Source organism: Denticeps clupeoides, chromosome 18 (assembly GCF_900700375.1).
Source record: "Denticeps clupeoides chromosome 18, fDenClu1.1, whole genome shotgun sequence".
Taxonomy (NCBI): Eukaryota; Metazoa; Chordata; class Actinopteri; order Clupeiformes; family Denticipitidae; genus Denticeps; species Denticeps clupeoides.
The window spans coordinates 12,306,738-12,323,238 of record NC_041724.1 but is presented as its reverse complement, the minus strand read 5'-3'; the positions used below and the strand labels follow the sequence as shown (position 1 = coordinate 12,323,238).

At 41.9% G+C, this 16,501-nt stretch overlaps 2 protein-coding genes across 3 annotated transcripts in view; one reads left to right on the top strand and one right to left on the bottom strand.

The window, feature by feature from the left end:
• Positions 1 to 362: 362 nt before the first annotated feature.
• sash3 (SAM and SH3 domain containing 3) lies at positions 363 to 9,503 on the top strand. 2 transcript variants are annotated; one of them, XM_028960132.1, is made up of 8 exons: positions 363 to 526; positions 2,788 to 2,883; positions 4,418 to 4,549; positions 5,161 to 5,302; positions 5,406 to 5,566; positions 6,342 to 6,554; positions 6,745 to 6,889; positions 7,524 to 9,503. In XM_028960132.1, the coding sequence occupies exons 1-8, from the start codon at positions 464 to 466 to the stop codon at positions 7,745 to 7,747; spliced, it is 1,176 nt and encodes a 391-aa protein (XP_028815965.1). In that variant the 5' UTR covers positions 363 to 463; the 3' UTR covers positions 7,748 to 9,503. The 2 variants fall into 2 exon arrangements, with proteins under 2 accessions (XP_028815965.1, XP_028815964.1); XM_028960131.1 differs by having other exon boundaries at positions 364 to 526; positions 7,521 to 9,503.
• Positions 8,695 to 16,501, bottom strand: part of zdhhc9 (zDHHC palmitoyltransferase 9) — a 23,867-nt gene continuing 16,060 nt past the window's right edge. The window contains exons 7-9 of the mRNA XM_028960130.1: positions 15,388 to 15,491; positions 15,172 to 15,286; positions 8,695 to 11,640 (exon numbers count right to left, since the gene is read on the bottom strand). Coding sequence (XP_028815963.1) covers positions 11,452 to 11,640; positions 15,172 to 15,286; positions 15,388 to 15,491 — 408 coding nt within the window. The 3' untranslated portion in view covers positions 8,695 to 11,451. The remainder of the gene's footprint in view (positions 11,641 to 15,171; positions 15,287 to 15,387; positions 15,492 to 16,501) is intronic.

The following is a 16,501-nucleotide window of genomic DNA, read 5'->3' as shown; positions in this document are numbered from 1 at the left end:
ATTGTGAATGCATGGCATTTCCTATCTATAGGCTTAGGAACTGCTGAACCCTGTATCCTGTATTTCTGTATTTGTTATCACACTTCAGAAGTGACAACTTTTTGTATGTGTCTTTGATGCTATATTATATTTTATTGTACTCTTGCTGCTGCTGTGCTTTTAAAATGATTATTTCATAATAATACATTTCTCATTGTTCTATGAAAACATTTGATTGTGGTGTTAAAATGTTAAGATGAGTAACTTTGCCACCCTGTAAAAAAGAAGTTCCTGTGTGGCCTTGTCACTTCCTCCCACTTGTGTTTGACGTGCTGAAGAGTGAGAGAGAGAGAGAGAGAGAGAGAGAGAGACAAAGAGTTTTTTTTTTTTGCTGTTTTTGCCGGTCTAACCCTGAGCCAGACACTTTGGAGTGACAGGATTTCACCTTCGTCTCCAATAACTCCGGCACAGAAACAGGCCTGAAATGTTGAGGCGAAAACCTTCAAATGCCTCCGAGAAGGAGCCGACGCAGGTCCAGAAGAAGAAGGTAGATTAGTGTGTGTGTGTGTGTGTGTGTGTGTGTAGACTCAGGGTCAACAGGGTCAACTGGACAAGGTGAGTGAGTGGACACAGTGCGTTGAAAGGAGGTGGGAGATGGATGGAGGTGGCTGGTTTTGAGCGTGTGTTGTAGCCGTGTGGGTTGAGCTGTGTAAACATTATTGCTTTAAATCTTAAGTGTCTTAAGTCTGTTAAACACTGACATCATATGATACATTGCTTGCTTAGATCAGTGGCGTACACTGATCTGAAATTTAAAAAAAAAATGCTTAAACGCAGGTAAATTACACTCGAATGGGGAAAAACGTTATTTTCTCTGTATGTGTGAACAGGATATTCGCTGCTTTAGTTTTTTTTTTTTTTTTGAGATACATAACAGGATGTGTGAGGTTGAGGTAACCACAACTCTGCGGGTTTGGAGTTGCATGCATTCACAACTACAGAAACATATCTGTCCAGCATCGCCCTCCCTGTGATGTTCCCAGGTCATATGGTTGTGTTAAGATCCGCTTTATGTTTAATAATGGTGGTGAAAGCGAATCCGTTTCTTGTTCTCCGCAGCTCTGCCTAGCGGATGTCCTCTCTGCCTTCGTTGAGCATGTGCAGGAATCTTCACATGCTGGTCATTTACTGGCCCACATTTACTGATGTAGATTTCACACCTTCTGTCTGAGTCAAAACTTTTTCTCGCCCCAACGCTGGCAGTCAACGGCCGGTGGTGCTCACCGCTGAGCAAGCCTTTTCCATCCCACTTCTGGAATCATTGCAACAAATCATGTAGTAATGAAATCAGAATCACTGAGGTACTTTGTCGTCAAAAGAGCACAATAAAAAACTGAAAAACACACAGGAAGCCCTCTGATGAGCAAGTCTGTCTTGCAATGGCTGAGAACTGTTGCATTTGAAAATATGATTGGCTAAGACACGAACGCTTCCTGCATTTGAAGCCTCCTACTCTAGCTGACGGTGCAACTGGCAGACATCGTATGATTGTGCCATTGTGTTGTGTCCACTGTGAATAAACGGAAATTTGTTCAAAAGATGGCGTTGCCTTGAGGATTTGAAGGAACTTGTTCACGCGCACCCAGTTCAGACAAGTCCATGTAAGAGTGCCGTGCAACAGTTCCCTCGGTTATCAACAGTTAACGTGTCTGTTTCCTGTTGCTGAAGCAAGCTGGTGATAAGAGGGGGGCAACAAACGGAGAAAATTGTGGAACTGCAAGGCCAACGTCTCTCAGAGACATTTGATGTGTATTGGGGTAAATAGAGCCTGCGCCATCCAGACGTTCTGAATTTAAAGCGTCAGCATCTGGAATGCTGATAAGATCACCGTCACTTTAACCGCATGGTGATGCCGACGGCAACGTCCCTCGGCCGCCCCCCCCGCTCCCGTCGGCTGTGATGAATGGGGAACAGTTTCTTGGCGTGGCTGCTTGCTCACCAGTCTGTTGGAAAGTGCACCATCACTGTCTTGTGCCAGTGCCTCTGTTTTTTCCCTGACTGGTGCCCACAGGCCATGAGTCATTGTGCTGTTTAAATATTGATCAGACACTCCGAGACCAGGCAGTCTGACAAACAGTCGATCCCCGGACCATATCACTGGCACGATCAGCAGGAGACAGAGCTATACACAGAATTGAGCGATAAGGGCTGCTTTGCACAGAGCTAATGACCGTCCTGATAATGACTGTTAACAGAGCGCTGCATTATCTCTCCGCTTACAGGGACTTTATGCCATATTCAGCTTTTCATGACTATGATAATGCAAGCAAATGAGCATGATAAGTAAAGCTGCAGTGCAGAGAAATTGACTGTTTGTCTTATCATCTCCATTGTGTCCCTAGTCCACGCAGGGAAGTCATGTGAGACAAAACCTATCATGCAGTTGTTTTTAGAAACACATATATCATGTTTAGATTTGTTTTGAACATATATTAGTGGAATGTGAGACATTTTTGTGACTATTTTGTAATGAATGTTCATGAATGAATAAGGTTTCTACCAATCTGTCAACACCACCAGTAAGTTCCACAGAGTACCACAGTTTGAGAACCAAGGGCCTACCTTACCATTACCTTCATAATAAAATACATTTTGAAAAGCATGGTTCATCTTCGTCTCGGTTTGCCTAATGTTTGGGTCAACTTCAAACTTTAAAAACTACAAACCAAATTCACATTGTCATTGATGTTTTGTCAGTGATGGCGTTGCCCTGTTCTTGATATAATTTTGTTCTCTCTCTCCTCCCAGTTGACCCTTCAGAGATCCAGCAGCTTCAAGGATTTCATGAAGCCCAAGCCACCCTCACCTGCCGTGGCCGACAGTGACTTTAACATTGATGAAACCGTGCGTACACCCCCCTATCATCATTTATATTAACTTGCATCATCAACCAGACATGAAATCTACCTTAAACTGGAAGGTACTCTTCTGGACTAGCAAATGCCCATGAACCAACGGCGAGGGTCTCACGGGGCACACAAATGTCAGCCTGCCTCATGCATATCATATTTTTTTAGGAAGTGCTCTATGCTTCCGCAAATCACAAATAACAGAAGTGCTCATTGCAGAGATGAATAAGAAGCAGTGTGCGCACTGACGGCCAGTTTTGTAGTGAATCTCGCTGAAACTGGAGCCCCATCCATCCAGTAGCTTCGGGAAGACATATAGGTGGTAGTAGCCTAGTGGGTAACACACTCGCCTGTGAACCAGAAGACCCAGGTTCAAATCCCGCTTACTACCATTGTGTCCCTGAGCAAGACACTTAACCCTAAGTTGCTCCAGGGAGACTGTCCCTGTAAATACTGACTGTAAGTCGCTCTGGATAATGGCGTCTGATAAATGCAGTGAATGTAAATGTAAGACATACACACAGGAAACACCACGTCTGCAGCCTCACTTGGTCTTTTAAGACACTAACTTTCCACACTCTTGGAAATTGTTAAATAGAAACATTACTGGAATTAATAGTTTATGAAATCATAACCTGATTATAACATGTATAAAAATGCTCTGATTTTATACAATGTCTATAATTATTCCGCAAAATGTTTTTTTACATAAGGAGCTGGCCATATTTTACTCATTTCTACAGCTGCGCAGAATGGACAAACCAAACACTGACTGTAAAGCGCATCATTCATGTTTATCTATTCGATTCTATTCTGTTCTTATCAGCAACTTGATCGGGAGACGCTCCTTACTGTATTTTAAACTGGGTATTATGGTACATTCAATACGTTCCACATTATGTAGGATGTACAGGGTTTTGTACAGTGGTTAATATCAGCTTCCAGAGGCATACACACAGTATTGGACCATTCCTCCACATGCTCAGTAGAAAGATCACCAACTGAGATGCTTCAGATTGTGCTAATCTAGATGCTGACCACAACAGCAGCGTTGGCTAAGCTGTGACCCAGAAAGTTAAAACCACAATGGATCCTGTGTGGTTGATCCATGACCCCTTTTAAACTGGAAACGTAAGCGGCGCATCAGGCATTTGTTGGAATGCTCTGTGATGTAAAGTACAATTCAAAGTTGGCTGGTTGCTAGAGCAGCCCTTCCAAAGAGTGGCACCTGCAGTCTGCAGGTGAAGATCTGACCCGGCGCTGGATGTGCTGACATTTCTACTGCGGCCACGAAGCGGGAGGAGCCACACGCTGATTCACACAGATGACTAATCCTCCGCTGTGACGCAGAAGTAACACACAGCGTCACATTTAACTAGAAGTTGTGACACTGGTGTCCTTACTTTATTATAAAACAAGCATTTGAATGAATATGTGCAGTGATTCAAAGTATAAGATACATTTATATATATTAAAGTTGAAATAAAAATTCTTCACTGCAAGTATCAGAAAATCTCTTTATTTTTTAGTTGTTGGAGGCGAGTGCTCATGAGGAGGCCGGCAAGGGAAGCGGTAAATCAGGGAAGTGGCGGAAGATAATCACTCGTACCATGACCCGCAAAACCTCCAAGATGGTGCAGAAAGCTCTTGCAGAAGAAGGGGTGAGTCGGAATCGACAAAAACATCTGCCAAAATATTACACACATAAATCCACACACCATCAAGTGTGCATATTGTCATTTTAAAATATGTCCATTGAACTTTTCAGACATCTGTGAAAAAATATGTCTGTGCTCTATTGCATAGATTAACAGTCAATCTATGAACAAACTAGTTTATTGGTTAATAATTTAGGGTCATTTAGAAGTGTCCTGTGTGAATAAAAAATATTGCATTTTCTATCAAATGCAGTGTTCATCAATGCAACCCTGTCGATTTAAAAAGGCTCATTGATGATTCGAAAAACGTTATATTTTTGTTTATATAATATGTACTTTGATCTACAGGCCTTAGGCAGGTCATGGCCAAAAGATTGACCATTGCGCCCCCTTTTGGACACACAAATCAATACAGAAACATTTACACCCATGCCACGTTTTAAGAAAGCTAGAAAGAGCATTTATTTTTCACATAACTATGTGTCCAATGTGTCTTGCAACCTGCAATGAAACTTTTAGTAAAATATGCCAAATGCGCCTGTGCATTTTTGTGGGCAGATAAGCCCTGGGAACTGCAGAACTGCTGTGATTGTCCGTGCCTTGTCTGTATTTAGGCTGAGAGTGGGGAGGATGGCTGCATTTCCCCCTTGTCCAGTGACTGCACTCCAGACCAGATCCCCGGAAATCGTAGCTCTGTGTGCTCCAACGGCTCGGAGGAAACCATGCACAGCCCCGTTCACCGGCAGCTTTCAGGATGTAAGTGTGCAGGCCTGCATGCAGGCTTTGTTCTTTTCTCCTGGAATTTCGAGCTTCTGAAGCACGAGCTCTGTGGCAAGCCCGTCTCGGTGGTGTTTCCCAGGCGGCGACAGACAGAGTCTGGACAGCGGCTACAGCCAGCGAGACAGCATGAGGCTGGACGACAACTGCGGGACTGTGTACACAGGCCCCTTCTGCGGCCGAGCTCAGGTCCACACGGATTTTACTCCCAGCCCTTACGACTTCGAGTCCCTCAAACTTCAGGTGAGACTTCAGTGCTGTACTAGGACAGGTACTAGTGGAGGCACAGCAAAGTAAATTCCCACAGAATTTACACAAATCATATCAATTCTAAGATAGAGAGATCCACTGACAAGCCAGACTAGGCCTAAAAAAACATTTTTACTGGAGGTGTTTAACATCTTGTGCTGCCCTCTACTGTTCAGGGCAGAGAACTTAGTTCAGAGAACTAACTGGCATTATCAGGTAGTAGTTCGTCTACATGATTAATTATTTTCTCCTCTTAATGAAACTAAATGACAAATTGTATAGTTCAGCAAACTATAGTGAACTACCAAGCTGTGCGGCCAGAGGCCTGCTTAGATCTGACCATTCTGTAACATTCTTAAAGTTGGTATTTGACAATCGTCACTCTGATCCCCATCCCCATGACTGATTTTTTAAACTCCAATCCTACCATCAACAACTTATTGGTCTTATGAACAGAAAGTAGGTAGCCAATTCTCCAAATGGATCCTTTGTAGTCACTTTTATTGTTTTTATTTGTACAATACAATATAGTATAAAATATAAGTACAACATAAGTTAAAGCAACATCTTCAAACATTGACAGCAGGTATGGAGTTATCTGTCATGATCTGGATTATAGATTTTTTGAACAGATCTTGATTGTGCAGATGGTCCGCATCATCCACTGAACCAGTCATGGTTCAGGCTGCTACTTTATCTGAGGTACTTGTCCCCAGTTGGTCCGAAAGGCTTGCCTTGTATCAACTTTCAGCTGGTTTATCTTCCACAGAAAGGAGACATCATCCAGATAATTGAAAAGCCACCCGTGGGAACCTGGACAGGCAAGCTCAATAACAAGGTGGGCTCCTTCAAATTCATCTATGTCACCATCCTGCCAGAGGAGAGCACACCACCCCGAAGAAAGAGGTTCTCCAGCCAGGCGAGACGCAACAAACACAAAGCCAAGACCCTGGAGGAGGTCCTGGAGAGGATTGGTTTGACGGTAAGATGCCAAACAAACAACTGGCTCCTCATCGAAACAAGGGAGGGAAACCTGGTGCCACCCCTAAATCAGTCCTCCATTAAATAACAGAGATTAGCTGTAATTAATTTTTTTATTAAAACCCGAAGACATCATTTAGATGAAAAAAATGAGCTTTTGTAATCCCAGATTGGTCCCTGGTTTTCTACAGGAACTTGGCTCGCTTCTTTTCATGAATGGATTCCAGACCTTGGAGGACTTCGGGAGCCTGAAGGAGTCCCACCTGAAAGAGCTGAACATCACTGAACCGGAGCAACGCACGAAGATACTGACCGCTGTGGAGCTGCTGCATGAGTGTATGTCCTGGTTTTTCCCTCTCATCCAATCCCCTATCTCCACCAGGCAAAGCCCTAAAGACATCTGGTGACCTCATGAGAACCGAGCTCTCATTCACTCAAATGTACATGTCCGGATGAGTCCGAATGGGTCCATCTCTGTAAACTGTTGATGGGACATGGAAGCGATAGGAAGGGGCAGTGGTGGCAGTGCTTGCAGGTAAGGAAGTAGACCCGTAAGTGTCCCCTTGAGCAAGGTACCGTCCCCAAACACTGCTCCCCGGGCACTTTTCATGGCTGCGCACTGCTCTCAAGGGTGATGGGTTAAATGCAGAGGACACGTTTTATTGTGCACTGTGCTTGTTGTGTATTACAAACACAATCCCTTTCACAATTTTCAATCCTTTTCACAACACTTCAGAACATTTGAGCTCAGAATGAAATGAGGCAACGGCTCCAAAAGAGTAAAAAAAAAAAAAAGTGATTAGGCCTCATTAACAGTTTTCTTGGCTGGATTTAGGCCTGGGGGACCACCATAAGCGGCACACTGAATGTCACTATTTAATGTCATTACTGTCCCAGTCTATTTCATTTAAAGGATGTAATTCTCTAACTTATTAAAGGTTAATGTTCTTTTTATCCCCCTTTTTAGCAGACGGAGAGTCAGACGTTGAAGGTGAAAATACAGCAGGCAAAAACGACATCCCTCGGGATTCTGGGTGCTTTGAGAGCACCGAGATCTTGGAGAACGGACGCAATGAGCCTGAGTCAGAGCCAGAATCGAAACCAGAGTTGGAAGCAGAGAAGCCCCAGAAGGAGGGCGACCTCAGCAACACCCAGGAGCAGTTACAGGAACTGACCTTGGAGGTGGCATCATGAGCGGCTATTTCTAGAACTAACTAGAACTTCACTCCTCTGAAGGACAGGGCTATTTTACAAATACAGACAAATAAAGGGATGCTATCTTATTAACATACTAATCCAATTTATATTATGTTTTCACATATGTTTAATATGATAGTGATAAGGAGATTCATATAATGCATTAGTATATTCAGAGTATTAACTTCTTCTTCTTTAGACCCAGCTTATTTTATGCCAGTATTAAATTTGATCATTACAATTGAAATCAGTGATACATACAATCAAGATGTAAAATCACTAGTCACTGCAGTAATCATTTAATACTGGTATCAAATACATATTGTTGTCAAAACAATTCGTTAATATACTTTTAATGTATTAAATGAACATTATTATCACTGCTTCTGTATATTTAACATACTTAAAGTTGCATCCAAAAAGTTGAGTCATGGCAACTGGACTTTCTTTAACGTAGAGACATAGAGACGTAGGGCATCCTCTACTCATTAAAGAAAGAAAGTCGAGTTGCCACGACTCAACTTTCAGACAAATTCACCTGGATGACTGAGAATCTTCACAGACACGTTGCATCCAAAAAGGCTGATAAAATGTACATCATATTTCCTTAATATTACTGTTTTTAAAATTGAGTTGTACATACAGATTCATTTGGTTACCAAAGTAATTCTCTTTTTTTTTTTTTTTTTAAATTACGAATTTATTTGATGGACATCAATAATTCTTTGCATTCTTCCTTTCTTTCCAGCCTTCTTCTTGTCTTGTAATGTTGTCGTGGTATTTATGTTGGAGGATGAGGTTGATATGGGTTCTTGTGGCTTCACCACTTTTACAGTATAATCCAGATTTCTGATCTATATATTTATGAAATGTTATTTCATTTTTCATTTGGAAGGCTCCTTTTTCACCAAGCCAGTCTTGTAAAACACAGGCATGTAACACAGTTAAAGAAGGCAATACATCATTTAATGAACGTCAGTGTATCCATCATGTAAAACGAGGTGGAAGGTCTGGGGTAAAATACATAAATCACAGTGATTTCACAAAAGTAAAGTGAACAACAACATAGATCCATTCATGACACCTTATACTCTACAGGATACAGAATCACTGTATAGAATCGAGACTGAATTGGTTGGTTCGCCATATCTTTGCTTTTCATTGACGATGTATTAACTCCGCACAAGCACTGTAAGATCTGCATTTTCCATTTATGGATGGTTGACTGGTACTCAACAGTTACTTCGCCCACCATTCCTTCCAGCATCATTATCATAAGAAACCAATATTACTCATACAACAGAAACAATCATACTGGCCGCATGTTTCGTATCAGCTAATGTATGCAAGGGCATGCTCCTCATGTTACGCGTTTCTCTGTGTGTGTTTGTATTCTCCATTAAGACAATATTATGGAAATGTTGACGATAATGGCCAGTTCAAGTATAATCCCTAGCCTTCCATCATCATTAATCCAAAAAAACAAAAAAAGTTTTATTTTCTAATCAAAAAACATGTTTTTCATTGCAGCTAATATAAATATAAATATTTAACATGTTAAAAATATGAACTGAATTAATGCGGCTGATTTTTTTTCTGGTCAAGGATAATTGGCCCTAATTAGAATATTACAATATTATTCATATTTATCTAACCAATCGTGGTGGGGGGTTGGAGGGTCATTTATGTATGTTAATATCTGTTGTAAAACTCAGTTGATGATTTAAGAACTATGAGACTTTTTTAGTTTTTAGTTTTGTTTGTTTTTTTTCTAGAAATAATTTTTGTACCATTTCCTTCACTAAAGGCATTACAATAATTTACCATCACATCCAACCACAACCACACTTATGCTAGAGTCTCCACTCAACAAATAAAACTGAAAAAGCATTCCTTGCATTTTTCCATAAATAAAACATGACAATAAATAATACTCTTTAGAAGATTACAGTGTAAAAAAAAATGATCCATGATACCTTACTGTCTTAACATGGTGCCTTACTGTTCTGCAACAGTACCGCTAGGTCCGAATTCAGAAAGAACCAATGGCTACATTAATCTCCAAGAACAATACTGCGTGAACACTTTCAGAACACCTTCATTTTACTCATGAAATAGTGTTTCTAAGAGCTCATAAAGTCCATGGTCAACTGGGGGAAAAAAAAAAAATTCCACAATTTGTCAGTAAATTCCAGCAAGCAGCTCGCTACAGTCCCACGAGCGGCAACAGATTCCTTCCTTGCAGACTGACGTGCCAAGAATACCTGCATCATTGCACCACTTTCTGAGTTGAACCCTTAACCAACGTCTATTCCATTCTGGTTGCCTCGGCGACGAGTGCCCCCTCATCACCGGCATGGGCTCAGTGAACCCTTTCACCGCATCTACCGCTCCACTTCAGTGTGACATTATAGGTCTGTGAAAAAAAACATGAAAGGGGAGACAAAAAATAGACTCTCAGAGCATCGTTCTCGTCTTCCGGATAATGAGAGGGTAGAAGGCCGTTCTCGCCAGGAGAGGAGCCGATATCCAACAGAACAGTCGAAAGGCGATATAGGAAGATGCTGGAATGTCGTTTAAAAACCAGAAACTCTGTGAACGTTTACGTGCCTTTAAAATAAGCAAACGAGCGAATGAGCTTTCTCCTCCACGGACGCTAGTATATACACGTATACATATGTATATGAGGATATACATATTAACAATGGCTTTTCTTCTTCTCCTTCTGCTTCTCATGTCAGAGATGTCATCTGTGTCAATTAAAAATAATCCACCAACGCCTCCAGAGAACCATGCCGTAAAGCAAAGGGAAGGGGGCTGTGTGTGATAGTGCAGCTGGTAGATAAGGCACTGATGCTAGTGTCGGTCAACGGAAGTAAGGAACATGGCTCTGACACGTGGCCACAAAGGTGTACACAAAGCAAAGGGTAAAGAAAGGAGTTTCGGCATTCTGGACTCTCCAACACTCCAGCGAAGTTCACGGGCCACTTCCGCGGCCACTTGTTAATGGACATTTATTTCCTTGGCATTAAACAGAGCAAGATCGGCATAGGTGGTGGTTCTAGGTCTCTCGGGAGTCTTCGTGGAGTCTTCTTCTGCACTGACCCTAAATATAAAAGCACATGACCTACCTGCATTCACTTCTATGTACATGGAGAGGACGTTTTACCACCAGAACGGGGATTTATCTACCCGCAGTTCATTGTAAAAGTTGGGGACGCCGACGTCGTCAAAAACTGTGACCGCTTATTTCTGCCTGCTGTGTCAGTCTGATTTGCATAGGGCCTGTCGAGAAATAAGCTGATAGCTGATTGGTTTTCAACTGGTGATTATAACGGCAATGTTGGACGGCTATTCACATTTTAAAAAAAGAACTAGTTTAATCACGGACTGCTTTAGTCTGTAAGATGGATCGTGATCATTTGGTTCCTTGAGAAAAACAAAAGCTTACATGGCCTGTCACTTTTACCACCACATGAGTTTCTTCTTCATGCAAAGTTCAAAGGAAATGAGTTCTGGTCCATCTTGTGGCAGAAAAAAAACGTCCAACCGCCAGGCATATACGTACATTTATATATCAATTTATATATAAATCCCAAAGGACGATTAACGGTTCAGTCCTGGATTTAAGGTAAAAGGAATTAGTTTAAGCTACGTGGGTTCAGTTCGGCTTCATCATGAAGACAAGCGTCCGCTGTCCTCTATAGCTTCTGGACTTTCTCCTTGGGTGATGAGGGACCCCTGTCCTGCGTGGGAGATTTGCAGGGTGTGTTCAGAGGCGTGGGCATCCTCTCCTCCTCCGACGTGTGGCTCTTCTCCAGCGAGGCTGCGATGCCGGGCTTCACGTCTTCAGGGGTGTGTTCGTTAGGAATGAGTGGTGCTGTGGTTTTCTGCATAAACGGAACACAAAGAACACATTGTTTTAAAAAAGGGAGATATTCCCTTCATATTCCAACTGACTGAAGAACTACAAACATTTTAAATCAAAATCACATTTAAAAAAAAAATTTTTTATCTGATTATGTGTATATGTGAAGTGAAAGTGAAGTGATTGTCACTGTGAAACACTGAAGCGCAGCACACGGTGACACAACAAAATGTGTCCTCTGCTTTTAACCCGTCACCCTTGGTGAGCAGTGGGCAGCCATGACAGGCGCCCGGGGAGCAGTGTGTGGGGACGGCGCTTTGCAACCTTCTGATTACGGGGCCGCTTCCTTAACCGCTAGGCCACCACCGCCCCATGTACTGCCTGGCTCTAGTTTACTGAACAAAATACATGTCAAGACCTACTATGTAGAGCATTTAGAATGATTATACTGTGAAAGACCTACTTTACACACCTGCTGCCAGAGACATATATAATGAAAGGTCACAAAGTATGTCCTCAAAACGTCTTTGGTCAAAAAAAGTCCATTCAGCATTTTTATACAAGAAAAGGAAGGTGCCATTGCTAGCTCAATTCAATCCATAAGACCCTCGAATTCGTTTAAATTCTGGGGCAGTGGCGGCCCAGCAGGTAAGGAAGCAGGCCCGTAATCAGAAGGTTGCCGGTTCCAATCACCGAATTGACAAGGTGCCACTGAGCAAAGCACCGTCCCCACACGCTGCTCCCCGGGCGCCTGTCATGGCTGCCCACTGCTCACCAAGGGTGATGGTTAAAAACAGAGGGCACATTTCATTGTGTTACTGTGTGCTGTGTTGTTTTTCACAATGACAATCACTTCACTTTCAAAACACATACTACAAAATTTTGGTTGCATCTGGTTGTAATGCTGAATGAAGAGCTAGTCCCTGTCACTACTGATTTGAAGTTGCGTCTGATAAATGCTGTAAATGAAAATGTAATTGCCCTGCCAAATAATATTGAAAGGGACTGATGTACATAATTGCAACTGCATTGATTAAAACGCAAGCAAGTAGAGGGATTATTGAAAATGTTTGTAACCTCGTGTAACGTCATATTACATATGTAGTACCATTTTTTATCATCAGCTTCATAACTGAATGTATGTTGCAATTACGTGTCTTTTTGCTTAGTATCCTTTTGAAATTCTTTTCAAAGTATACCATTGTAACTGCACGGTAGTATGTTGAGAATAAATACACTGTAAAGTAGCCAGAAATGTGGTGTTTTTCTATGGAAAGCATACAGGAAAATATTCACTTGATGCTTTGACTGCTTTGACTTTGTTACATTAGGTAGTATACGGAAGAAGTGCTGAATAAATATGTTACCTTAAGTAAATACACAGAAATGATGATAAAGGTTTGCCTAAAAAGTTAGCCTATAACATATTTATTGCATGACACTGAAAAGTATACTTTTGTAAAATGAAATGAAGTACAACTTAAAATAAGTGTTGAATAAATGAGTTTCAATAAATATGCTGAAATGTAACTGAAAGTATGCTTACATTTTAGCATATTTTTAAAAGACAGAACAAAATATATTTTAATTACACTGTACTGACAGTGTACTTTCTAATACCATACTTAAGTACAGTAAAGGTAGGTACTGAAAAAATACAAATGTATTCCAAATGTATTATTTGGATTTCTAACACCTTTTAGTGCATTTAAGAACACTTCTTTTCGACATGGGTAGGCATATGGATTTGATTCAGACCATGCAGTGGCGCCACCTTGTGAGCCAGGGGGACAAGTATTACAATTTTTTTATAGACATAAAAGTTAGACCCACTTATTAGACAATATCTAATAATTTAATATTAAGGTCAATACTATAATTTCTCTTGATACATGAAAGATAGACCAGGAGGAGCAACTGTCCAAGCCAAAAAAAAAGGTGATAAAATATTTAAAAGCTGCCTGTTTTACCACAGACTCTTCACTTACTCTCCATAACCGCTTAGTTCCCCTCTGGTTCTTGGGAGCCGGAGCCTCACCCAGGTTGGGGTGCCAACCCACCACAGGGAACACACACCATTCACTCATGCCTAATGCATTTGCATCGAGCCCTTTTAATTGTTTGTAACTGGAAATGTTTGGAACAAAAGCCTTCTAGCACAAAAATTCCACAAGGCGCATAAATATAATATAATTGGAACGTCACTCTCCCATCGAGAGCTTTTTACCCCACAGGACAGACAAGCAAGTGTCTGGTGACTCGATCGATTGTTTCTTGTTTACGCCTGCTACTTTCTGCCTCTACAGAAACACCAATCTGCTTCTCGCTTCTGTTGCCATCTCTGCCCCAGCAGCCCTCTCCACCCACTGATGATCTGGCCCTCCACTTCTATTCTCGCTCACCGGGCTGCATGCATGCGTTCTGGCAGCTAACGGCATCTTTGGTGCCAGGCAGACAGACGGTCTTGACTGTAGATCAGGGTATGTGTCTGAGCAAATGTGTGTGTGTGCGTGTTCATGGAGAGTTCGTGTGTACATATACACAACCGATTGACTCTTGCTTGTCTGTCCTGTGTCTGTGTGTGTATATACAGTACAGGCCAAAAGTTTGGACACCTTCTCATTCAATGTGTTTTCTTTATTTTCATGACCATTTACGTTGGTAGATTCTCACAGAAGGCAGCAAAACTATGAATGAACACATGTGGAGTTATGTACTTAACAAAAAGTGAAAGTGAAGTGATTGTCACATGTGATACACAGCAGCACAGCACACAGTGCACACAGTGAAATTTGTCCTCTGCATTTAACCCATCACCCTGAGTGAGCAGTGGGCAGCCATGACAAGCGCCCGGGGGGCAGTGTGTGGGGACGGTGCTTTGCTCAGTGGCACCTCAGTGGTACCTTGGCAGATCGGGATTCGAACCAGCAACCTTCTAATCACGGGGCCACTTCCTTAACCGCTAGGACACCACTGCCCCAGTAAATCACGATGATTTAATGCAGTATTACTTGGATATATAATGTTATTATATATTATATGTTAATAACTATAATGTTATTACTGCTTCTGAAATCCTGGGCAACAGAAGTGGAGACCTGACCTCGACAGTCACCGGACCTGAACCCAATCCAGATGGTTTGGGGTGAGCTGGACCGCAGAGTGAATGCAAAGAGGCCAACAAGTGCTAAACACCTCTGGGAACTCCTTCAAGACTGTTGGAGAACCATTTCAGGTGACGACCTCTTGAAGCTCATCGAGAGAATGCCAAGAGTGTACAAAGCAGTAATCAGAGCAAAGAAACTAGAATATAAAACATGTTTTCAGTTATTTCACCTTTTTTGTTAAGTACATAACTCCACATGTGTTCATTCATAGTTTTGATGCCTTCAGTGAGAATCTACCAACGTAAATGGTCATGAAAATAAAGAAAACACATTGAATGAGAAGGTGTGTCCAAACTTTTGGCCTGTACTGTATGTGTGTATGTAGGTGTGTGTTATATTTTTTAGAGTCCATGTCTGTTAGTATGTGTGTATGTGTGTGTGCTTACAGTGCTCTGTGCTGCAGCAATGCTGTTCTTGCTTGAACTGGAGGAGGCAGTTGGGCCATCAAGCGATGCAGAGGTCGGCAGCTCCTCCACCATCAACCCTCTTCGGTCCAGAACACTGATGATGAGAGCAGCAGATGAAGAGGACTCACATAACAAGGACTCACATACAAGTAGACTGATCACTGTAGTCAACCCGAGGAGTGCAAATGGTCTTACCTGGGGTAGGCAGGGCCACAGAGCACCTCACAGCAGTTCTTGATGATGTTCTTGTGGCTGTAAGGGTTCTGAACACGATTCTTCCCCGACCAGGAGCCTTTGATCTGCGGCAAAAGCAAAGCCAAGTGACAAAGCATTCCAATTATTCACATTTGAATAGTATGGCAGACTGCCAGACATTAATGGGTTCAAAATTATCTAAAAATGAATATGAAGGTACAAAAATTCTTCAATCATTGTGAAAACATACAGATTATGAACATCCATGAGTGCCATGATGAACACCTTTTCATCACAATTATTAAAATGTATTATTAAAAGCCTTGCCATTGTTCATTGAAAAAGTGTAAAGTGAACTTTAAAGTGAAAGTGATTTGTTTTTGTCACAATGAAAATGTGTCCTCTGCATTTAACCCACCACCCTTAGTGAGCGGTGGGCAGCCATGAAAGGCACCCAGTGAGCAGTGTGTGGGGACGGTACTTTGCTGAAGGGGACCTCAGTGGCACCTTGGCAATTCGGGATTTGAACCTGCAACACTTCCGTTACGAGCCCGCTTCCTTACCCATTAGGCCACCACTGCCGTACATATGACTAATCATTGATTACTGAACGGAATATTGTAAGATGGGAAATTCCAGGTCCATGGCATTTTGTAAAGGTGCCCCGCCTGTATCTTTGTCAAGCTGCGACACCCCCCAAACAAGAGGTGTCAAAAGCCAGCAAATGGCTTGAGGTGTCATGATTAGAAAGACAATGCAGAGGCATCAAAGGACAAACCCTGAATGGTCTGTGGCAACTTTTTTGGGAGTCAAATGCCAAGTATAAAAGAGTGTCCACCATCCATTTTCTCCTTTCTTTTATTTAGAATTTTTCTGTAACATTGGTACAATTTTACATACATTATTTACAGGTAATTTCAGATGAGTGTTTTTAAAAGAGTGTGTAAAATATTTACAATATGAAATCGTTTTTAAGGCATATCACTCAGCACGTATTGTACCAATATTCGGTTTCTGCAGCCATTTGCTGTCTAAATAACAAGATCGGACGTTTGCCACTCTACTTGGCCTTTCAACGCCTGTGTATGAGATTTTTCCTCGTTGCTTATGTCTT

Excerpts from the sequence above, each read along its gene's own strand:
- sash3 (XM_028960131.1), top strand. The coding sequence starts at position 464 with ATGTTGAGGCGAAAACCTTCAAATGCCTCCGAGAAGGAGCCGACGCAG. Across the intron at positions 5,303-5,405 it reads TCACCGGCAGCTTTCAGGAT|GCGGCGACAGACAGAGTCTG; the intron begins GTAAGTGTGCAG and ends GGTGTTTCCCAG. Across the intron at positions 6,555-6,744 it reads TGGAGAGGATTGGTTTGACG|GAACTTGGCTCGCTTCTTTT; the intron begins GTAAGATGCCAA and ends GGTTTTCTACAG.